The sequence below is a fragment of the Sparus aurata genome, chromosome 13 (assembly GCF_900880675.1).
Source record: "Sparus aurata chromosome 13, fSpaAur1.1, whole genome shotgun sequence".
NCBI lineage: Eukaryota > Metazoa > Chordata > Actinopteri > Spariformes > Sparidae > Sparus > Sparus aurata.
The window spans coordinates 34,512,519-34,536,660 of NC_044199.1; the positions used below are offsets into that span (position 1 = coordinate 34,512,519).

At 44.3% G+C, this 24,142-nt stretch overlaps 1 protein-coding gene across 3 annotated transcripts in view; it reads left to right on the forward strand.

The window, feature by feature from the left end:
- The first annotated feature begins 862 nt into the window (after positions 1–862).
- The window catches only part of clip2 (CAP-GLY domain containing linker protein 2), a 38,102-nt gene continuing 14,822 nt past the window's right edge, over positions 863–24,142 (forward strand). For 2 of the 3 annotated variants that reach the window (XM_030437157.1, XM_030437158.1), the window contains exons 1-9: positions 863–1,637; positions 4,067–4,290; positions 11,839–12,338; positions 17,296–17,420; positions 18,863–19,076; positions 20,886–21,083; positions 21,165–21,268; positions 21,362–21,422; positions 22,705–22,755. In XM_030437157.1, the coding sequence (XP_030293017.1) occupies positions 4,176–4,290; positions 11,839–12,338; positions 17,296–17,420; positions 18,863–19,076; positions 20,886–21,083; positions 21,165–21,268; positions 21,362–21,422; positions 22,705–22,755 (1,368 nt within the window). In that variant the 5' untranslated portion in view covers positions 863–1,637; positions 4,067–4,175. The remainder of the gene's footprint in view (positions 1,638–4,066; positions 4,291–11,838; positions 12,339–17,295; positions 17,421–18,862; positions 19,077–20,885; positions 21,084–21,164; positions 21,269–21,361; positions 21,423–22,704; positions 22,756–24,142) is intronic. The other variant, XM_030437159.1, reaches the window with a different exon arrangement.

Consider the following 24,142-nt stretch of genomic DNA (forward strand, 5'->3'; position numbering starts at 1 on the left):
CTTGAGTAAATGTACTTAGTTACATTTCATCACTGTGTGTAATTTATTTTTACTTGCACTTTTATAATATTTATTCAATTTCATGAATTCTTCTGATACTTACACACATTAAATATCAGACACTTTCAGACTTTATTGTACTTATTGTACTTGTACACATGTACACACTTCAGGCCACATAGACAACAACACTGACACTAACTGATGACGTCAGCACAGACAGGCGGAGGGTAGTTCTGAGACAGGTGACGTCACACATCAGGTGAGTGTGTGCGGCGCGTCCTGCAGCAGCAGAGGTCTCTAGTTCGCGGCACAGCTGTCAAACCGGGACACGCCCAGAAGCACACAAGCTGACCAATCACAGCGCTCCCCGGTGTAGACTTTTGGCTCCACTGACCAATCAGAGCGTTTTAAAAAGCAGCCGGAACAGCAGAAAGGATCCATATGAACGGGTCTGGCTGGCTCCGCCCACATTATGAGAGAAATATGAGAATGAAGCTCCCACGCGGGTCTGTGGGTTCACGTGCTGACCGAGACCACTGGGTATAAACTGCAGACTGCCCCTTTAATTGTGTCTCACATATACATCATGATTGACAGCTCAGGTTCGGCCCGAAGCGAGCTCAATCTAACCAGGGTTCGGGCTCAGAGAACATTAAACCAGACTTCATTTGGAATCCTCTATATTTAATATTTCCTTACTTATTGGCGAAATTACATTGTAGTTTTACGTAATTTAAGATTTTAATATGAAACACGATAAACCACTGTTCAGTTCGGCGCATGTTTAATATTTAAACACAGTGTATTTGTGTAGTTTTGATGCATTTTATAATCAGGACACCAGATGTTTTCGAGGTGAAGACAGTGAAGTGAAGGCGTTGGTAAAACACAGGGACCCGCCTCATTAATCGGGGATTTTTTTTTGCTAAAAAAATACTTTGACGATTTTATTGAAACCGAATCAAAAAGAAGCACCACTGATAGTAAATGGCACTGAGTCATGGTTTGTGAGTCACGTATTTTGACTGAGGAGCAGCGAGCAGTGTAAATTCCCATGCTTTTGAAGGGAGTTCGTCACGTCGATGAGCCAGACTGTCGCTGCCTCTCATCATACCCCCAGGAGGCTCTGCTTCCCAGCCCCTTTGTTCAGTCTCGCCGGTGGGTTGAGTCAGAGGGAGGCTGTGCTAACCAGCAGACCCGCACACCACAGCGGGGGCACCGACACCAGCGAGGAGAGGCCCAGCAAAACAGCTGACGAGTCCGAACCGACCCTGCTCAATCCGAACCAGACACCGAAAAGTTGCTTTTCATTGCTGCTGATGCTGCGGTTCGTCTCGGAAACCCGTCCGGACGTGCGCGTGCCAGAGTCCGGCTGCTAAAACATCGATCCGTGTCGACGGTGTCGGCTGTCTGGTAGCCTGTGTAGCTGTGATCCCGAACACCGAGGCTAGCTGCTAACAGCACCGGTCCGGTCCATCCTCCTGTGATCCACGCTGACTCTCCTCTCGCTGCTGCTCAGCATCCATATTTGCATCCCAGGGAGTGGCAGCCGCGGTCCGTCTGCTGGGAGGGAAGCAGAAAGTTGTCCGGCCGGCGGACAGACCCCCTCGGACGCCCTCATTTCACACAGAAAGGTGAGTATTTTCCCGTGTTAATGTGATTTAGTGCGGTTTGTTCTGGGGGGAACCGGGTCTGGATCTGCAGGGCGGGCTGGAGCACGTTGCCGCAGTCGCTACAACAATGGATCAAACTGGCGTTGTGTTGCATGTTGTGTAGGTGCGCAGCATCATCCAGCCGCTTCACCCTCATTTCACCCACATCAGGTGAAAACAATGAATTCAGGTGCATAAGAAGACGAGCTGAGGACGGACGGAGGCTCAGAACCCAGAACCCAAAGGCCTGGTTCCGACTGGAGTGATAGAGAGAGCATCACTGTGGACAGGATGAAAGGATCAGTGCTCATCTCTTCATGATGTAAATGATTGTTAACACACAGTCCGGTGTGTGTGTGTGTGTGTGTGTGTGTGTGTGTGTGTGTCTGTGTGTCGGTGTGTGTGTGTGTGTGTGTGTGTGTGTGTGTGTGTGTGTTGTGGCTCTAACAGAATCATGTCTTCATGGTGGCTGCTGGGCCGGATTTGTAGGCCGTGCTCCAGTTGGGCACCGGCCTACATCAGCCCTGTCGTTCATCACTCTGCTCAGACTGAGAAGTTGAATGAAGCATGAGGAATATGAGCAGCAGTGACGTGTTATTGATTATAATAATACTGATAGATTGACTGTGATTGATCGTCACTGTGATGACAGGCCTGTTGGAGTCGTCACTAACGTTTAAAGCTTCCAGATGTTTCCCAGGTGTTAACAGGGTTATTATAACACAACGCCACTAAAACCAGGTCAGATCTGCTCCTACAGAGTTCCTGCCTTGCTCACAGGCACTGCAGCCACTGATGGAATGTAACTAATACATTTAATCCAGTATTGTGCTGAATATTGAGGCATTCAGTTGTTTTATACGTCGCTACGTTTCTCTGTCAGCTTTAGTTTTAGTTTTATTGAGTGTTTCAATTTTCTGCTTCTCTTCACTCCTCTATATTTACTCAACATCTTGAGTAACTAGTTACTTTACAGATTACCTGCTGCATCACAGGCGAGTATTTTTTAAATGATTGTATTTTATCAGCATTTGGATGAAAAATAACACAGATTCTGTTTTCACTTTACAAATGAAGATAATTTGATTAATAATCAGAAACATATTGAATATTGTGTCTGATAATCGATCAATAATCAATCAGCCCACAGTAAACAATATATGCATGCATGTAGTTATATCTATAATTGACTTTGACTTGTATTCTTAGACATTGTTGCTACTTAAGTATATTTGATGTCTTTGTGACGGGGACAGTGCTCCGCGTTAGCTGTAGCACAGTTAGCTTTGAGCTAATGAACATCTGTATTCTGAGAGCAGGAGACAGAGGCAACATCTGGATTATGAAACAGTCACAAGACGATTCATATTATCTCAAAACAACAAGAAGGAGATTTAAAGTCATTGAAACAGTCGAACAGTAACAGTCAGAGATGAAGTGTTGATGTGTGATGATCAGGATCAGTGACGCTGCAGAAACACGGCTCACTTTCACTTTTACCAAAGTCACATTCCAACAGGATATCTTCAGTTTGACTCCAGTGTGACTTCAGAGGACTGATGCTGTTCTGCACAGAGCCGACGTCTTTTTAATCTTCTGTGTTTGCTGTAATCAGCACACAGAAACACAAAGCGAACACATCCAAGACAGAACCAAGAGTATGTTTCTCCTGCAGCTGTTAACAGTGAGTCTCCTGCGTTAGTGGGATTTACTGTGGGAGTGTTTCAGGCTGCTGAATGTAAACAGATCCCAGCAGACCTGTAATTCTCTGCCTCCTGTCTTTATGGTTGAGAGTTAAACAGAATGTAAATGGAAACCACGTACTATAAAAATCATATAAGAGGACTGAAGCTTCTTTGTAACTCTGTTCAGTAAATGTTTCTTTACTTACAAACCTCTCGTCACGTTTTGTGAGCAGCAGAAACATTTATGAGTCCTCAGCTGATCCTCAGGTGAGCTGTGAATCCCTCCACACATCGTAAGTCTGCACCAAATACAACACATGGTTGGAGATTTAAAGTCATGGAAAGATTGGAAACGTAGCGTATTATTGTCTTGATTGATCGATTAGTGTCAGCGTTTCGTCCTCAAATGTCTTAAAGTAAAAAATATTCAGTTTTCTGACACAGGAGGAAAGAAACCAGAACATATTCACATGTAAGAAGCTGGAATCTGATAACTTTGATGTTTATTGATGACTGATGATTGATCGGTTGTTGCAGCTCTCCAGATGTTTGATGGCTTCTTGTTGCTCTGCAGACTGAACACAGCCACAGATTCTGTCCTCTGTGTTTGTCCTGGTCTCTCTGTAAACATCTGGAGGTTCAGTGACGCGTGCGCCTCTTTCTGCCTCTTCACCTGTGATTTCTGTAATTGTTCCCACATTTACGACCGCCTCATCCCTCCAACAGCTCGACATGGAGAGCGACAGCCACCACTCCCACATCTAGTGCCTGATCCAGAAGCCTTGGTCACCGGGGAGGAGCTCTCAGGTCGCTGCCGTCTCCCTGCTACTGTAGAATGAACATGCTGAAGTCCAGCGGACTGAAGATCCCTGGCCGGGGGCCCAAACATTCCAGCCCAGTGGGAAGGAGCTCCGCGGGGGGAACGTCCAGCCCGGTCGTCCCTAAAGACAGTGAGTTACTTCCTGCTTGTGACCCCGTGGAAAAATAAGAGGGATTTATTGTTTCTCATCAGCGGAAGTGGCTGAGAGCGTTTATTTGAGTTAATGACTCAGGAGAACAGCTGGAACAGATTTCACACACACACACAGACACACACACACACACACACACACACACACACACACACACACACAGAGGCTGGGAAGTGTTTTCTTTAACGTAATCTAACTCTGTATTTACTCAGATTCTCTTCAGCAGCCTCCGTTTAACATCATGTGTATTTATAAAGAACACAACAGTCATCAGCTTTGTTTATGTTCTCTTTTTACATCGTTGTGTAGTTTCTCTCTCGCGTCCTGAGGAACAGCTGCGCTCATAACTCTTTATAGTAAAAACTGAATTAATGTGACGTTTGAAAGAGAATCAATAGTGATGTATGGACACTAACCGATCACGTGGCTCAGCTCTACGAGGCGTTTTAGTGTCTTTCAGCTTATTGTTTTGGTTGTTCACTGCTGATCTGATTGAACACTCTGCTGTACGTTACGTGTCCAGCGCCGAGAACGAGACGGACCGAGTTAGAATCCAGCTGGTGAACAAAGTGGAGCCTTTAAGAAGAGACGAGATGAGTTAATTCTTCATTGATCCCCAGACCAGAGAGCCGGCCGAGCGACAGAAGAAAGACAGATGAACAGAGAAAGTTAGAGAGCATAATTAAATGTGTATAAGACAAGAATATACTCAGACGACCCAGAAGTCCTCTTATACTCACTCATAGATCCCAGACACCTAAACACACCTGAACCTTCATCAGGATCCATTATGATGTTAAAGACAGAACATCTGGATCAGTCTCTTTATCCTGGACTGAGACTCGCCCTCCATCCAAGTCTGGCTGAAGTCCATTCTGTAGTTTTTGTGTAAAGAAGTAGAAACTATAAAAGATCAACAAGTTACAACAGAAACTATCAGATGATCTGCAGAGGATCCAGATGTTCTGTTCAGGAGCGGAACACGACTCATAGAGGATGATGCTGCTGCTGCTGCTGCTGCTGCTGGAGGTGGAAACATCAGCTGCTCTCTAACATATTAGACATATTAGTATTATTAGATGATAATATATCAGCGTTGTGTTTACAGCTTGTTGCTGCTCAAAACAAATTCACAATTGATTTACAAGAGAGCAGATTGATTATTTTCAGATTAGTGACGCACATTAATATCTGTATAAACATTTGACAGTTAGACGACACGAACCGTGACTGAGTAATTCTCTTATTTTACGGGCCATCACGATAAGAGAAGGCATAATAATGTTGGTGTCGCTGCATTAATGTACAAAGATATTTGTGCATATGTTGGTTTCTGCATGATATCTGCTGTAAGAGAGCCTCGCTGTTCCACCGGCTGACGCTGTTCTTGTTTCCTCGTCAGGAAACTCGTCTGGTGAAATGTTTCTTTAATGTGATCTGTTGACAGGAAAAAAAAATAGAATATTTCCAGAAATCCAAAAGGAAAAAGTAGAACTGAGAACACGTGACTTTGACCAAACAGCTACTGGAAGACGGACGACTCAAACCAAAATGAGACGTGTTTGAAAATCCAAATTACAGCCTCGGCCTGCAGAAAGTAATCACAGCTGTTCCTCCTCAGCGTCAGCTCACATGACGACAGCTTCACACGCACACGTTGGTTCGGGTTCTGCTAAATTGCAGCTCCAAGTGAACACGACAGAAGAAGAGCAGCGTCTCCAGCTGATCGTACGCCGGTGCCTCGTTAGCAGAGGCCGTTATCGGACAGATACGAGTGTTCACGCTTCGTGTTGACGGAGGAATTCCACGACAGCCAGGAGGAGAAAACACAGAGCCGAGGCTGAATATGTCCCCCGACAGGAAGTGTTTCCTCTGCTGAGCCCGGCACAGTTTGTTGTCTCGTAACATGTTAAAGGTTTTCTCCTCAAACTGGCTTCTAACATCCTCCGGTGCAGGAAGACTCCTTCTACACGCTGTGAATGTGACATCAGAGACAGTTTTTAGTTGAGAGGAACTTTAATTTTCATCTTTTAAACTGTTTCTGCCTCCAGGATATTAAAATCAGAGCTGCGATCATAAGAAGAAAACTATTTTCCGTTTCCAGGTGTGAAGTTTTGTTGCTTTTCTTATTTTATGTGATTTCAAATTAAATATTTTGGGGTTTTGGACATTTACTCAGAGGAAACAGGATGTTTTCACTGTGATGCATCTTTATAAACTGAGAATTGATCGTCTGATGAATCAGCAGGCAGATGAATGTTAGTGGCAGTCCTGTGAAAAGGTCATTCTCTGGTGTAGAGCTGCAACAGTGAGCTGATTACTGGATTAGCTGATCAAAAGAAAATGCAAAACCATCTATTATTGATAATCAGTTGAATCCTTAAGTCATTTTTGAAGCAAACATATCAGATATTTTCTGATTCCAGCTTCTTAAATATGAGTTTGCAGTAAATATAAAGTCTTTTTGAATGTTGTTGGACAAAAGATGAAATTAGAAGTCGTCACTTTGGTCTCTGGGAAATCCTGATATCGATCAATATAAACAATCAGATGAATCGATAATGAAACTTTGAGGAGCGACATGATAATAACATATCTGTGACGTCTGTGTATATTCTGTAATCTGAGCAGCTGTTTAACATTCTGACTCGTCTTGTTTTCTTTTCTCTGGTGTTTGGAACAGAAGTGTCTCTTTTCCTTCATCAGCAGTTGAATGTTGGTCCTGGAGCTGCTGTTTGTGTCTCTGTGGTGTTGGAGGCAGCAGAGCTCAGATTGTCTCTGGAATCGTCCTGAACTCGGTCGTTTGGGGCTCAAAACGTTAATCCCTGCGTGCTGCACGGCGGCTCGTCAGCTGTTCGGTAGCTGCTGACCGCGTGTGACGTCTGAACTCTGTCCTGCGGTTCAAACCGTTTGTTTCTGTCACACGTGAACTCGTCACTTCACTCACTTCCTGTTGATGCTCAGAAGGAAACACACAGTCACGATCGTTTCAGCGTTCCCTCTCTGATGAAGCTCTCTCTGCTCATCATGCCGCAGATATATTTATTATTCATTCATGGTTGTGGGTGTATATGGAATTTTAATTCTCACCGGTCACGTTGTAATTGTTCTTGTTTATTTATAATGCTGCTTTATACTTTAAACGCAGCTTTACGGTGTAAACGAAGCACAGCGAGAAAATAAAAACATAAAGTAAGTTCATAAAAATACAGTGAAAAGCAGAAAAGTACGTACGATTTATACACCAGAGAAAAACATAAACAAAGATACACAAGTTCATAAAAACATGAACATGTGGAATAATGAGGCAGTAAAAATAAAGATATAAACTAACTGCATTAACTCAACAAATTACAGAAGACTTTAAAGATAATAAGGACAAATTCAGTGAACAAATTAGATTTGATCCAGTCAGAAGTTTAATGAAGGAGTCCTGAATTTAAGTCGATGATTTTAAAGGAAACATCTGGAAATGTCAAATCACACAGAAAGAACCCATCACCAATAATCACATATTATGTCAGTGTGTTACTTAAAGATGGAATTACAGTGAAAATTAATCATTCACCTGGAGCTAACAGTTGGTTAGCCTAGCCTAGCTTAGCATAGAGGCTGTAAACATGGAGAAACTTCTGGAGTTAAAATGTTTAAACTCTGTCAGTCCATCAGTCTGCAGCTTCATGGCTCCCACGCTGCCTTGAAAGTTTGTGAATTGAAGGGAAGTAAATATAGATGGGTCTTGAATTTTCCTTGAGGAAGTGTGACGTCACAGCGTGCACGTGAAGTGGAACGATGTACGTGGCGGCAAACGAGCGAGGAAGCTAAGCTAACTTTAAGGCCTGCTGGTTCTCTGTGACAGATCTTTGGAGCGTTTGTCTCGTTCCCTCGATGCCATAACTCACATTATTTTCAGTGGCATCGCCTTATTGATCCGCCTGAGCTATAACTCAGTGATAAGAGGCTGTTGTGACAACACCGGAGCCTCAGCGAGCCGCTGGACGGATCAGTCGTCTTAACTCTGACCTGCCCTCCGGCTGCACATCTCAGCCCTCTGATTGTTTGGTGCTTTAAGCTGTGGAGGTTGTGAGAAGAGGCCTCTGTGTCGGAAGTTGGCAGAGTTCAGTGAATGTAAAGAAGAAGTCTGGAGCCAGCGAGTGGATGGAGGGAGGAACGTGAGCGCTGCGCCCTCCAGGACGCCACGTCTCCGCTGGAGAAAGTTTCTCTGCAGAAATATCTCAGTCACAGTCGAGCGCTGTCGTCTTTTAGAGACATGAAGCTTGAACCATTTCAGACAGAACACACCTTCACCTCTGATGCAGATCTCTGGGAAGACCGACCAGCACTGGATTCTTCAGGCCGGTTCTGATACCAGTGTGAGAGAGCAAAATAATAACAAGATGTTATTTCATACACAGATTATAACATAAAAATATTGTTTGCATAATCAAACAGCTGTGAAGGATATCTTACAGTTTACAGCTCACCTGTAACGTGATGAAAATGAAAATCAGGTGTGTTTTGATCTGTCTTGCTTCATCGACTGCTACAAGGTTTGTACAGGGGCTGGAAATCCTTGAAAAAGCTGGAATTTGAGTGTAATTAAATGTTTGAAAGGTGCTTGGCGTAGGAGTAAGTTATATCATATTATAAATATGAATTAAACTTGTCACTCTTCTGTTTATGTATAAGTATGATTCACTACAGCTGAAAGGTGCTGGAAAAGCTTGTTTATGCCCCTTGAAAGTGCTTGAAAAGTGCTTGAATGTGCTTGTGTAAACCTGGAGGGACCCTGCAGTGAAACGCTTCAGCTCTCTGTCCTGGAGACAAACTGTGGAACCATGTGAGTCCACGTGAAGCCTCAGATCTCCTAAAACTCTGCAGCATGAAGACAAATCAACCAAACACGTTAAAAGAAGGTAATAAAAGTTTGACCTGGAGGTGATTAACTCGTCCTTTAAAGAAATTAAAACGGCATTAAAAACCTGTTTGTGCTCAAAGAAACAATCTTAAATGTCAAACCTGACACGCTGAATGTGTGACATGATATCACCTTCAAACACAGAACATTTAGAGGCAACAGACTGATGAAAAGTCCAAAACACTGAAGCTCGACCCGGTCCATCTGTTGGGGTCTGAGCACAGCTGTCAGCGCCGACTCACTGGGTTCGGATCAAAAGGAGCAAGTTAGAGGAAGATGAGAGCCATTGTAGAAGTGATCATAAACACGCAGTTAAAGAGGCCAAAGAAAGAGGTGTGTGTGTGTGTGTGTGTGTGTGTGTGTGTGTGTGTGTGTGTGTGTGTGTGTGTGTGTGTGCAGAGATGAGGGGATAATTGGGGGGAGGAGGAGGAGGAGGGGGAGGAGGAGGGGCGGGAGGAAGCTGTGGAGGTTTCATTGTGCTGAGCTGATGAATAGCTGGATTCAGATGGTGGTGGGAGGTGGCCAAGCACAATAGTGAAAGTAAGGACTGTGTTTCCTTCTGCCGAGGATCCTTTTACCCTCGCTCTGCTGTTGCCCCGGCAACCCAAATCATGGGTTAGCTCAGGTTTTAAACGCTGCCCTGCACGGGTCTGCGGGCCGGATCACATGTTGAGTCGGTTGATCTGATGTGTTCCTCGCAAAAAAAAAAATAATTATAGGTGGTCTGCTGTGAGTGAGCACAGAGCTGCTGAACGCCTGCGACTCAATGAGACAGAAGATCTTCTCTGACAGTTTGTTACTGGAAACAACTGTGAGACTGTAGGAACACATTCGTGAGATGAAGCAGAGAGTCGTGTGTTTGTGTCGGACGCTCAGAAGGAACGTTGTAGTAAATAACTTTGGACCATAAAGACCTGAAGTCGAGCAGGAAGTACGGCTGAGATAGTGAGAGAGTTTAGATACTTTCATATTGTTACATAAGTCATTTCTAAAAATAAAACATGTACAGAGCTCGTAGAGAGGCGCAGAGTTAAAGTCTCTCCTGTCCTTAAAAACACGATGATGATGTGAATCAGTCATTTCAAAATGTCTGATTGTTTTCTTTGTCAGCCAATAGAATAACAGCGCTGGAGTCACATGGTGTCTGTGTTTGGTCAGCAGACTGTTAGCTAGTTAGCATTAGCAACATTAGTTAAGGCACAAACTGTCGACCACTTGAGGGTGAGATGACTGTTTTAACAGCGGTATTGTGGCGTGAATACACTGACGGTGGAGATGTAATGTGATCGATAACGACTTTAAGCTTTAACCATCATTAAAGTGTGACAGTGATGGTTGCCATTAGCAACAGGACAACCAACTGAAACCAACTGCAGATGGCAGAACAGTTTGATAACTCGTCTACGTGTGTGACATGAAGGAGTTGTAGATCAAATGATGCATGTTACCTGTAACAAGCTGTAGATAAACTATAGATTACAGAAGTAGCGAGTCACAGTCTTATATCTCGTAGACTTTACGATACAATCTAAATCAAACTGAACGCTGACGTCAGCAGGAAGGTTTCTCAGGTACGTTTCCGTCTCTGCTGCTGTGGAGCGAGTTGGTCGTCCAGCTGTGCTTCCAGCTGCAGTGAACAGAGTAATATGGGTCAAACACAGAGTGAGTTCTGGCTGATGTTGATGCTGTCGGACAGTTTGCTCCGGGCGACACTCATTCTGACACATCACTGATTAATGCAGGGCGTGACTGCTGCCACGTTATGATGGTCAATATGTGTCGGACAGAGAAACAAACCTGTCCACTGATCACACAGATAGAAAGAGACTCAGTATTTCAAGTGTCGCCTGGAAGCCTGCAGAGTATCTCAGTGGTTCTGGTTCTACCAGGAGCAGCACATTCCTCAGAACTTTTCAAACCACCATCGAGAGTCTTTGAGGTCGAAGCCGTTTGTGTTTGTGCAGAATGTGTCTCACATCACAACATATGGCAGCAATTGAGGCATAAAGTCCAACCAAAGGGGCCCACAGAGCCCCGGGCCCTCTGACAGGGTGTCGGGGAGACAGCCCTGGCATCAACACACACACACACACACACACACACACACACACACACACAGATAAACACAGACTTTTACTGGTGCGGTGCAGCAGACCGCGTGCTAATGGTGCCGGCTCAGTTTACAGGCTGCTGTGGAAAAAAACCAGGATGCAGCTCGTCTGTGTGTCAAACATGAGATATCACGGCGGCTGCACGGCGGGTTAATCACCGGCACATCGCAGATACGTCTCTCTGACCCACTTTTCAGGAGGAATTAGAGTAACGCCTAATCTTGCACAAACTGCACTGTTGTGCTGCCACACAAGCAGTTTTTTTTCCAGCAGCATGACGCGGTGGAGCGGATGAATGGTGTGAAGCGATTCTGCTGGACTGTGAATGAGGATGTTCTCACAATGTATGCAGTGTTTCCAACATGAGCCTGCAGTGAGGAGCTGACAGTCTCCTGACAATAAGAAGTATTGATCATCACGCACGGTTTACTACATGTTGTGGTTTGTCTCTGCAGCCTGACAGATGATAATCTGTGTGATGTGTTTGTTGTCCTGCAGACGTCCCGCTGAAGCCCACCACTCCAACTAAAATCTCTGAAGAGGGCGACGATGTTCTGGGGGACTACACAGTCGGTGAACACGTCTGGGTCAACGGCGTCAAACCAGGAGTTATCGCCTACCTGGGGGAGACCCAGTTCGCCCCGGGACAGTGGGCTGGCGTGATTCTGAACGACCTAGTTGGCAAAAACGATGGGTCGGTGGGCGGAGTGCGCTACTTTGAGTGCCAGCCCCTGCAGGGCATCTTCACGAGACCCTCCAAGCTCACCCGACAGCCGGTCGGAGAGGGAAGCGACAGCCACTCCACTGACTCAGTCTCAGTTCAGAATCAGAACCAGCAGGGCGGCGCCTCCTCTGGCCAGAGGGTGGTGGTGACGCTCAGAGAGGGCCTGCTCAACAGCGCAGGGAAGACGGGAAACGAGTCGGGGTCCAACATGTCCGACAGCGGCTCGGTGAAGAAAGGAGGGGACAAGGATCTAAGAGTCGGAGATCGAGTTCTGGTGAGTAGTTCTGTGTCGGGTTCACTCCAGTGAAGCTTCAAATATCTTCAAACAGAACAAAGACATGACGAATAATTGTACTCAGTCTTTAATGTTGCTGAAGGATGAAAGATCGTCTTCTTCTTCATCAAACTAAAGAACGATGCAGCTCATCATCTTTCTTATCTCACATCTTCTGGTCCAACCCAAACTCCTAATCAGAACTCTTCCATCACTGAGCATCATTATAAAATATGAGTTAACTGGGTCAGAAAAATAAAGACAAACACATCGTTTAACTTCCTTATTTCGATGATTATTTAAATGTAAAAAAGTAATCAGACTAATTCAAACAGATTTATCAAATTGAACATGCAGAAGTTTTTATCTGTGTTCTGTAAACGTGGTCAGAACCTCCTCAGCCCAGCAGGAGGCCGGTCCACACTGTTCATCACTGCAGCACCTCTCAGTCCTGTTGTTGCCATGACAGCTGCATCACTTCACCTCCTCTGTAATCAATGAATGTGGATACACCCGGCGAGAGAGCAGTGAGACGCAGATCTGCTGCAAGCGTACAAACAGGCCGGCCTTCTGTTTTTATGTTTCTAGACGAGCCGTGTGCTGCACTTTTCTACAGAAATGAGTCATGAAGTGTCAATAATTCGCTGAAACCTGAAGAAACCGACACAATCTCATCAATGAAAGCTCAGGTCTTGTTCACCTGAGACTCAAACTTCACCCTGATCGTTCGCTGCAGGTTCATCCAGTGAGAAGAGTCCACACACGTTCCAGAGTAACCAGAGTGAACACACGTCATTTCATTATCCGTGTGAATCTTCACGTTTTCAGAGAGTTTAACAGGATTCTCTGTAAATGTTTGAGAACAGCATCATCCACAGTAGCTGAACGTGATGTTTTACAGTCCCAGAGGACGATGATCACGGCTTTATGAAGCCTCAGTGAAGACGGACTCATGCAGTGTAACGTGAGACGGGCCTGATCCCACAGGAAAGTTCTGCTTTTCCTTTTTCTGTTTATTACCGGGCTTCAACCATCAGCCTTCCTCTGTTACGTCTTTATCTTTGCACCACACAATAAAACCATCACGTAGCAGATCATTTATTTCTCCTTTTAGCTGATTTTCTCATTGAGCTCGATGAGTGTGTACAACCTTCACAGCACACAGTTATGGGCCGGGTCGAGTTGCTCTCCATTAACTGATGGGCACAGGGGATAGTTACATCACATCCCTGCTCCTGTGGAAGCAGGCGGCTGGAGAAGCCTTCCTCCTGGTCAATATCGTAAATCACTCCGGATTACTTTCAGCACTTAAGAGAGGAGACACCACTGCTGACACATTGATCAGTGAATCCATCTATTTCCTCAGCCTCTCCTGTGTAATCCATCCGTCTTGCTGCGGGGGTCAGACCGCCTCGCGCTCCTCCTCCGCTGCTGGAAACACAACGCCGCCTCAGAAATCTGGTGAAACGAGCACAAAGTGTGAAACTCAGATTACGCAGAGCGAGGACGGTTTTCCTCCGCTGGGTGTTAAATGGTGTGATAGTAGCAGAGTGGACAGAGTTTTCACACAGTAGGTACGGAGCTGCAGGCAGATGATCATGTTGAGGACTAAACATCTAGAAATGGCCTGCAGACGATGTTACTGTGAGTGTTTAGGAGTCGAGGTCACATCTGAATACATGCTCTCTGTCTGCTCGGCCTCTGATGTGGGCAGACCTGCCGTCTGACCCGAGGCGTCCCCTCCTGGAGAGTTTATAAAGGTTACACCAGTGGTTTCTTGCATGTGATGTGGCTGCTGATTATTCAGACTGTTAGAAACCCTCTCAGACGGCTGCTGTTCAGTGAAAGCGTCCTCTAAAAGGAGCACAACATGGTTGTAGCAGCAACAGCTGGTCGAACATGAAGTCTGAGTTATTACGATGTTTGAACATTACAAAAACAAATCATGAATCCGTCTGCAGCAATCACATTTTCACAGAGAACTTCATCAACTTGATTTATTGCAGACCTCTCAGAGCTGGACCACAAACTGACAGCACCTCCTCCAGTGGTGGCTGATTAGCTGAGCTCGCTGTGCTCTTCATCGTTAGCTCAGCGGGAGGACGGTTAATGTGGTTCCTTCAATTTGTTGTCATAGAATCCAAAATGTGTCTCGATGATGCAACCAAAACACAGGGTGTGTTGGAGTGTGATGATCCTCCATCGCACCTCCCAACACATCCAACTCATCACGGCTGCAGGATCATCACAATATGAGCAAACTACGAAAATCCTGATGACGTGACGTTTGCTGCAGTCAAACAAAACATTTTCTCACATCCGGAGAGAAACATGTAGGTCAGGACTCTCTGCAGCTCTGCAGCGATTCATTATGATGATGTTTGCCCACGTTTACCTTCATCAACACCTGCAGCTCCTGTCATTTTGGATGTGAACTGAATTTCATGTAAATCCATCCAGTGGGTGTTAAAACATTTCACTCAGAGCGACAGATATAAACCACATGTTGGCGCTACAGGAGACATCAGGAGACAAACCAGCTTCTGTGTTTGTGGTCACAAAGTCTTCACCGTGTTTGACGCTTCAGTCGTATGAGTTTAAACTCGACTGTTCTGTCTCGAGCACCTCCAGAGCTTTTAGACGAGAGTGACACCACCAGGAGCCAAGATGGCGTTTGTGCTGACTGGCTGTCGTAGCTCTGCTGGCGCTCTGACACTGAGTCACTGAGACATCTCACGGGCAGCAGGACGGCAGCTCGTCTCACTGTAACGTCCTCTGACACCACAGTGGTGCTTCTGCTCCGGCCTCAGACGAGTCAGCAGAGATGATTCAACAGCAGGAAGCAGAGTAATGACTCACACCAGCCACGCCCGGGTTGTTCTCCTCGTGGTCACTTCCATCAGACGCTGAATCCAGGAGTCAGTATTTATATAAGAAACTATGTGTTTTGTTCTTAAATGAGGCTTCAGCGTTTTTAAATTCAAAGCAGATGTGGTGCTGAAACATCTGCATTCTGCAAATCATACATTTTATATTTCTGTGCTTTTAGACTATTGCTGAAAGGACACTGGATGTTTTCACTGTGGTGCACACTGAAGACTCTCTGTCAGATAATCAGCTTTGAAAATGATTGAAAAAGAATTGATTGATTGATTAAAGAGGTCATATTCTGCTGATTCCCAGGTTCATACTTTTATTCAGGAGTCTCAGTAGAACATGTTCACATACTTTCATTTCCAATAAACACATTATTTTTCACATGTTGCATTGCTGCAGCGTCCCTTTTTCACACTCTGTCTTGAACCCTCCATTTTAGCCACAGAGTGAGACATCTCGCCTCTGTTCGATCTTTGGTGAGAGTTGCACATGCACATTACTTTACAGGCAGGATGCAGCCAATCAGAGCAGAGCAGGGCGGGTCAGGCCGAGCAGAGTAGTGTGATCTAAAATAACGTGGCTATGCTGGCTGAGTGGAGTGTTTATATTTCCTAATAAACATATAAATATATATATTTATATCCCGGCTGTGACATAGTGAGTCCAGACCAGCTGTGTCAGGCAGTGCAGGAGTGTTTTCTGTGGGGGACAGAACTCACTTTGGACTTTAACATGCACACAAATGCTTCAAAGTACAATAAAGGAGACAAAGCATCTTATGACCTCTTTAATAATGAATAAAAGAGGAGCACAGTGTTCTGTCCAACCAGAGAAGTGAAGTCTGATCCAGATGATTTACGTCGACTCGCTGCAGGAAGTTGTGAGCGGAGATGTTTGTGCATGTGGACGAGTTTGTGTCTCCTCCACATGTGGACACCATGTGTGATGGACAGTCAGCAGCTGGACGGGTCGGTCACATGTCGGCTGATCCAACAGAGACTGTGTGGATTTAAAGACGTCCTCATAACAGGAAACCAGTGTTCCTGACTGAGAGCGCACAGATGTGAGATGTGACTGTGTGGCAGCGACAGAATCCCACCGAGAGCAGATGAGTTTAACTTTAAAACCAGACTTCATATTTCTCAAAGGAACGTTGTTGACACACTTCTGTGTCCAGTCCTGTGAGCCCAGGATGTCTCGATGTGTCTCCTATGTTTATGATTATTTGTTGAGTTAACAGTTATTTCAGTCATTCAATCAATTATTTGACAGAACTGAATAAAACGTTAACTTAATCTTTTTAAGCTAAAATCTCATCATGATGAAGAGAAAACCCATCTGAAGTCCTGCTAGCTGACTTGTATCACACATTTAAAGGTTTTGAATTGGTCATTAATTCATTATCATTAGTAGACTATAATATTGATAATGTTATGAATAATAACTCGATGGTGATGCTGGTTCTGATGCTGGTTCCGGACCAACATGAACACATTCTCCAGGGTCAACACGTCTTGTAAGTTATTGTCTTGGATAATAAACAAAAGGAAACTCTAACGGTCAGTAATTATCTCCAGACATCTGGTTTAATCCTCACAAACACCAGAGTGTAACACGCTGTCTCCTGCTGGTGATGTGCTGCATTATAGAACCAATCACAGTGTTTGTTTACAATAACTTAAAGGAAGATTAAATTGTCTTGAAGCGTCACAGCTGCAGCTGAAAACACACGTTAGGATTCATGGATCAGTCTGTTTCCTGGAGGCTCCACTGGTTTTCCTGCAGCTGCTCAGATTCTGCAACTGTGTGAAAGAGCCAGGCTAGCAGTTTCCCCTTGTTTCCAGTGTTTGTGCTAAGCTAAGCTAACTGGCTGCTGAACTTCCCATAATGTCACTAAACTCTAACATCTTGATGGTGGAGTGTTCAGCTCTGTAGGAACAGCTGATGATGTAAATAAAACCAGCTGTGAGACGCTGACTGAGACGCACTAACTCGTCTGTGTGTGTGTGTGTGTGTGTGTGTGTGTGTGTGTGTGTGTGTGTGTGTGCGTGTGTGTGTGTTTGTGTGTGTGTGTTTGTAGGTTGGGGGCTCTAAGATGGGAGTCATTCGCTACATGGGGGAGACGGACTTCGCTAAGGGAGAGTGGTGTGGGGTCGAGCTGGACGAGCCTCTGGGGAAGAACGACGGAGCAGTGGCTGGTACAAGGTAAACACACACACACACACACACAGACACACACACACACACACACACACACACACACACACCCAGATTCCTTTGGTTTTGTCCCTAAAAGGATGTGAGTGGAGGCCGAGGTTCCGCCTGTTCAGCTGGTTGTTTCTGTTTGTCCATGAAGTGAATCCGACCCTTCAGCTCCATCGGCGGCTTCACATTTATCAACTTTATCATTTTTTATCATTTCTACATATTTTCACCTCAGCAGGAACGCAGAGTTTCCTCTCAGCACGGCTCACATTCTTCTGCCTGTTCCAGGAGGAAACAGTTTGGGTGAAATACGATGCAGACAGTCTGGATCCAGAAGCATTAATCTGTTTCCAGACTTGGTCTTGGTTGTTCCCTTGAGACCACATCAGTTCGTCCCCAAACAGTTTAGGAATTACTGTTTATTTGCACAAGTTTATATTAAAATGACCCGATGAGACAGAAGAGGAGCTCAGTGACGGTCTCTGAACTGTGTCACATCAGATGTTAATATAAACCTTCATAAAACTATAAAACACAATCAAACAGAAGAAACACTTCACACGTTCTGATGACACAACAACGTCTGTATAAATCTCCTCATCGCTTTATCAATAAAATGTTTAGATAATAATAATAATAATAATATTTATAAGAGAAATCTGCACATGACTACTGATACTCTTACTTCAGAATCCGAATCAGAGAAAGCTTCATGGATTAATTTATTATCTATTAATGGATTAATGGCCAGTTAATTTTCTGTTAATGGATTAATTAAAAGGAGACGCGACAGATTAAATTTTGTTTTTCATCCATGTGGTCGTTCAGATTATTGGAAGGAAAAGAAACAAAATACACATTCAGGTTTTTAAAATTATTTCAGATTTCTGTTCTTTAATCTCGTCACTTAAATAAATCGTCTCTTCTACATATTTAAACATAAATATCAGAAAAATGTAATACAAAACTAATTGTCTTGTAAGTAATGGATGTGGAGTTTCATGGTGTAATTTTGAACCTATTCACCATTTTTCTTATATTTTTCAACTTCAATTTTTATTCTAAGTTTATTTCTCAGACTCAACTTTACTTCTTGTTGTCGTTATTAGTTTCCTCGTGTACATTATTGTCCCTTTAACATTGTGTTTTTTATAAACTGGTTTCCTTCTCTGTCGTCACTCTGCTCTGGACTTTGTGACGACAGCTGTGAGGTAAATTCACACCTGAAATATTTCCAGATGGAGAACAGAGATAATCTTCTTAATGTCCATCAGAGTTTCGTCCTTTCATTGTTCAGTAAAGTATCCAGTGAAGCTTCCTGCATCCACAAACTAAACAAAGGATACTTTACTGAACACAGAGAGACTTTAACAATCTGACTTTGTTGGTCTCATCATCATAAAGCTGCTCTGTGCTCTAACATCTTCCTTCTCTCCCTGCAGATACTTCCAGTGTCTTCCCAAGTTCGGTCTGTTCGCTCCGATCCACAAGGTGATCCGGATCGGCTTCCCCTCCACGAGCCCGGCCAAGGCCAAGAAGAGCAAGCGGGTGGCGATGGGCGTGTCGTCTCTGGCCCACAGCCCCAGCAGCTCCTCCATCAGTTCAGTCAGCTCGGTGGCCTCCTCCGTGAGCGGACGACCGAGCCGAGCTGGACTGGTAAGACCGACCGCGACGCGACGTTTAAAGGAATAGTTCCACAGTTTGAGACATGAATAATAAAACTCTCACTGAGAGTCAGACGGAAAGATTGAGGCTGATCTTCTCGTCTGACTCTCGACCTGAAGAAGAATATGTCCCAAACTTATTCCTTTAAATTGAGTAAGTAAGCTTTAATCCTCAGAGTCACCAGGTGAGTGACAGGTGCTGAAGTCATGTGACCACATTCTGCTCAGGGACAGAAACGATTGAGAATCAGAACAAAGCTCTCTAAAATCAGCCAGTGGTAGAAAGTAACTAAGTACATTTACACAGAGTTGTAGTACCATTATAAAGTACTTGTACTCGAGTATTGTATTTCTTCTTCTTCTCAAATATCAACTTTCTCCTGCTCGACATTTATTTGACAACTTGAGCTACTTTGCAGACAGAAATTATGATCAATAAATCATTTATGATGTATTTATATAATAACATTAAAGTGTATTGATCCTGGAGGAGAAATTAACGAGCTACCCAACAAATAAATCAACTTTAGCAGCTTCAGTGTTTCAGAGTGATGAACACAGCAACGATTCAGTCATCAGAAACATTTACAGGTGCGTTAAATCTGTTTTAATGTAAATACTTCTGTGTTCTGTTACACAAGTAAACATTTAAATACACATCCAGAGTATTTCTACTCTGTGAGTTATAAATCTAAGATGCGAGTTCTTCCTCCAGCTCTGTAATGACAGTGAGAGTACTCAGTTTGTCAGAGTAATCAGAGTATTTAGATGTGATGATTCAGACCTGCTGCTGCCAACAATTAAGGAAAGTAACAGGGAGCGTCCTCCATCACAGATCTGGCTCCTGACCAGGAGCTAAAATCAATGAGAGATAAACCGACGTCCTCGTTTATCTGAACCTGCTGCCGGCCGTCCTGACGATGTTCAGATTAAAGCTGCAGTGAGTTGGAACGAGCTGCTCGAGTCCTCGTTCAGCTGCAGCTCAGCAAAAACCTGCTGAGTCAGAGAATCACGATGAACTGCAGCAGAAAGAGTCGCCATCGATCATCAGGCTCATTCAGAACAGCTAATGATTATTGTCATCGTCGATAATTAATCATATTTACTTATATGAATCCATTAATCAGTTAGTCCACAGTGACGTCAGACGGCGGCTTCAGTCCAAAACTCAGAGACTCTTCATCTGCTGTCAGCGGTGATGAAGAGGAGCCGCACAGCTTCACATTTAAGAAGCTGAAAACAATTAATAAATCATCAGAAGTTGGAAATTAATCTTCTTTTGAAAAATCATCGTCACCTCTCGGTGTAAAATGTTGTTCATTTACAGTATATTATCTGTATTTTACAGTTATAAAGAGTTACAGGTCAGAAACCTGTCCAGCAGCGCACTCTAGTGGTCACAGACGATATTACATCTTCCAAGAAACAAAGAGGTTTTTATAGTTTGAAGCGTCATTTATCAGTGTTCTAGAAAATAACTTTAAATATCTAAATAATCTGAAACTGTTTTCTTAAGTGTTTGATTTCAAAGATGTCTGGATACTAAAACCACTTATTGATTTCAGTGTGATCCGGTGTGTGTTCATGAAATAATTCACCTGTGATAACACAAAATAAATCATTCTGACAGGACCAGAAAACAGTTTTCACATGATCACGTTTTTGATCATGAAACTGTAATCGTGAGATATTACTGATCAGAACAGCTGTTTTGCTGTGAACATTTAAAGAAGATGGATTAACATTTCATCCTCTCTGTCCACTGACTCTCCTCATGTTCGACGTCCTCTTCCTTCCTCAGCTGACGGAGACGTCGTCACGTTACGCCCGTAAGATCTCGGGCACCACGGCGCTGCAGGAGGCTCTGAAGGAGAAGCAGCAGCACATTGAGCAGCTGCTGGCGGAGAGAGACCTGGAGCGAGCCGAGATGGCGAAGGCCACGAGCCACATCAGTGATGTGGAGAAGGAGCTGAACGTGGTGAAGACGCAGCACGTCCAGGTAACAACCAGGTGACACTGTAACTGACACAGTAACCACGTGTGACGGTGCTGACAGACGTGTTTGTGCTCCTCAACACAGTACATGACGGAGAATGAAGGAACCCTCCAGCAGGTCAAAGCCATGTTGGCCAGCACGCAGAAGGACAAACTGGAACTGGCCAATCAGCTTGAAGAAGAGAAGAGGTACGTTCTCCTTCTGTCACGTCACATTAACACATGAATGATAACGACCTGATGACTCACATTCACTCTGTTTGATCCTCTGTGTGACATCAGGAAGGTGGAGGACCTCCAGTTCAGGGTGGAGGAGGAGAGCATCACTAAAGGAGACCTGGAGGTATTTATCATCCTCACTAACTGTGTCAGGGTCATGGATGTGCCTCCACACACTCAGGGAGGTGTAGCTGTTGATATCAAGCGCCCTGAGAAGGTAGAAGGAAGATTCACACCTGCAGGTGGTCTGTTCACACGTCTGAACAGGATTAATGAGTTCAGACGAGGAGCTCAGTGAGGCTTCAGCAGGGACCAGGATCTGGACTCCAACCTCCCAGAAACACAGAGTGTCATGAAGGATCCTGTATCTGCTCTGCTGCAGTGACGCTGTGACCGTCCCTCATTTATAGCCTGAGCAGGAACACAGTAGCTGAGGTGTGTTACCTGCCCCTCTGCTGCGTGTCCCTCCACAAAACAACCTGAGTGGAAGCTAAAAGTAGTTTGTTCCTTTTTTTAATGTCTGTTTCTTCAAGTGGAAAAAGCAAAGGCAACCCTGTTGTGATTGCACGCTCTGTAGTTTGGAGACAGAAGCTCCGTCCAGACGTCTTTATACCTGCTGTTGTCTTTTTTATGATCCGGCGTAATGTTTCAGTGCTGCAGGGAAACTGTCTGAATGAACACTGAAGACTTTGTTTTTCTCTCTCTTTGACCACAACATCAGAGATCCTCGGACGTCGTGGTCCGTCTACATATTATTCCCCCCCCCCCCGCACAAATGTTCCTCAGCGTCAAAGTTTTTATTCATTTCCATACAAACACTTCAGACGAAAATCCAGAATCCGTGACTTCCTAGTTTAAATGTTCTGTAACATGATAATTAAACAGTCAGATGTGTTACTAGCCTCCTCTGACATCCAACCCACCACTGACTCCTCTTTCCTTCAGCGTCACATCCTAAAGTTTCCCCTGAGACGTTCATCCCTGACAGGACACATAAAGTCAGCTCCTCCTGCTGTGATTCATCTTTTTATTTAAAGGTCTGCAGGTCGGCTGTGGGATCAGCTGCACTCTGAGACTCTCTGGATGAATCCCTCCACTGTAGTTTACTGTGCAGCGATGTCATTAGTAACACATGACACGTCACTGAATCGTTAATGGATTCATCTCTGACTCTCACTTTAATGGTTCGAGACAAATCGGTGCCCGTTTCCCGTCAGCAGAGAGCAGCGGAGGACGTCCTCTGCAGCGCTCTGACGTGCAGCGCTGCACTTACAGAGAAAGAACCTCGTCAGTAATAGACCACAGTATCACAAATCAACCCATCAGACTTGTGCTTTCAATTTTCAGGCATCAAAAGATAACAAAAGGCTTTGAAACAGTGGATTCCTGTGTGCTTCTCCCGACAGGGGCGATGCACTCATGGCGCAGTATCCTTGAGGTTGGGTAAGAGAACCAAGGTGAAAAAGAAAGATCTGATCTTGTTCTGGCTTTGATCCGCTGCCGAGCTCTCTCAATTCTTCACTTCAAATCCACGTCGGTGTCGTCAGGGACTTTCTCTCTTTACTCCTTCACTCCTGCGTGTGGCGCTGAGAGCAGGAAACATCCGCCGGCCTCTGAGACTGTTTCCCCACATGGTTGATATTAACATCTGTGCACTGAGCAGCGGATCCTCTTTCTTAATCTCCTCCTCGTTTAATTGGATATGACTGTGTGTGTGTGTGTGTGTGTGTGTGTGTGTGTGTGTGTGTGTGTGTGTGCTGTCGGCTTTATGATCTCTGCTTGGCTGCTTCTAGATGATCAGACTGGCTGTTCTCTCCTCTCCTGTCGTCTCTGCACACAAACATTTGGACGGTGACACGTTGATCCTTTGGCTCCTTCGCTTTTTATCACTCGGGATGGAAACGATACAGCGACTCTAACGTTTCAGAGCCGACTGTCAGCTTTATTAAGACGACAGCGGCATCGTAAACTGAGTCTAATGGTTTGTTTGGACTCCTGTGAGATGCGAGGCCCTCGGGGTGTCGCCACTTTGAGGCAACTCCTCAAAAATAAAAAGCAGTTTTAGTTTTTGGATGGTGAGAAAAGGAATATTTGAGCTCAGCAGCCACTCAGTAAACTGTTGATAAAAGCATAATAAAGGTTTATTAACCTTAATACGACATCGTTTCTGTTTTAGATCTGAACAGAGACTCAGAAGAAAAGGCTGACAGTCACACTTTAACATATTAATATGCTTATAATCGTTTAGTTAAAGTAAAAAAGACACTTGTGAGTCGTTATAAGATGCTTATTAACATTATTATATGCATGTGTTAAAGACAAAAGCCCCCAAAAACTTTTATAAGTGTAAATTAAAGGATTTATTAACTTTAACAAGACATTGTTCTCCCTGTAGATCCTGTAGGGAGGTAAACTGTCAACACATCTGTAGTTAATGGATGATAAATGATGTATTAACTTATTAAAGCAACAAGAAATCTTAGTGAAGCTGTAAAAGTGACAGAACAGGTGAGTCAGACTCAATCAGTGTATTCTTTATATCCTTATGAACATTTAAAAGAAGCTGTTTAGACGTTTGTCAGCGTTCTGAAGCGTTTAACAAGTTTACTTTAGTGTTTTTAAAAGAGCCGGCTGTTAATCTGGACAGAAGTTCAGTTTAAAACATTAACACAATCACCAGGAGATGTAAAAGTCGCAGCCGACACGTTTGTACGGAGTTAACGGTGGATTTAGATGTCCAGACACACGAACACGTTTCTTTTCTCTGCTGGTGTCAAACACAAAAACATCTGTGTGAATTCAGCTTTAAAGTCAGAAAGTTTCCAGACAGGTTAATATTTTATC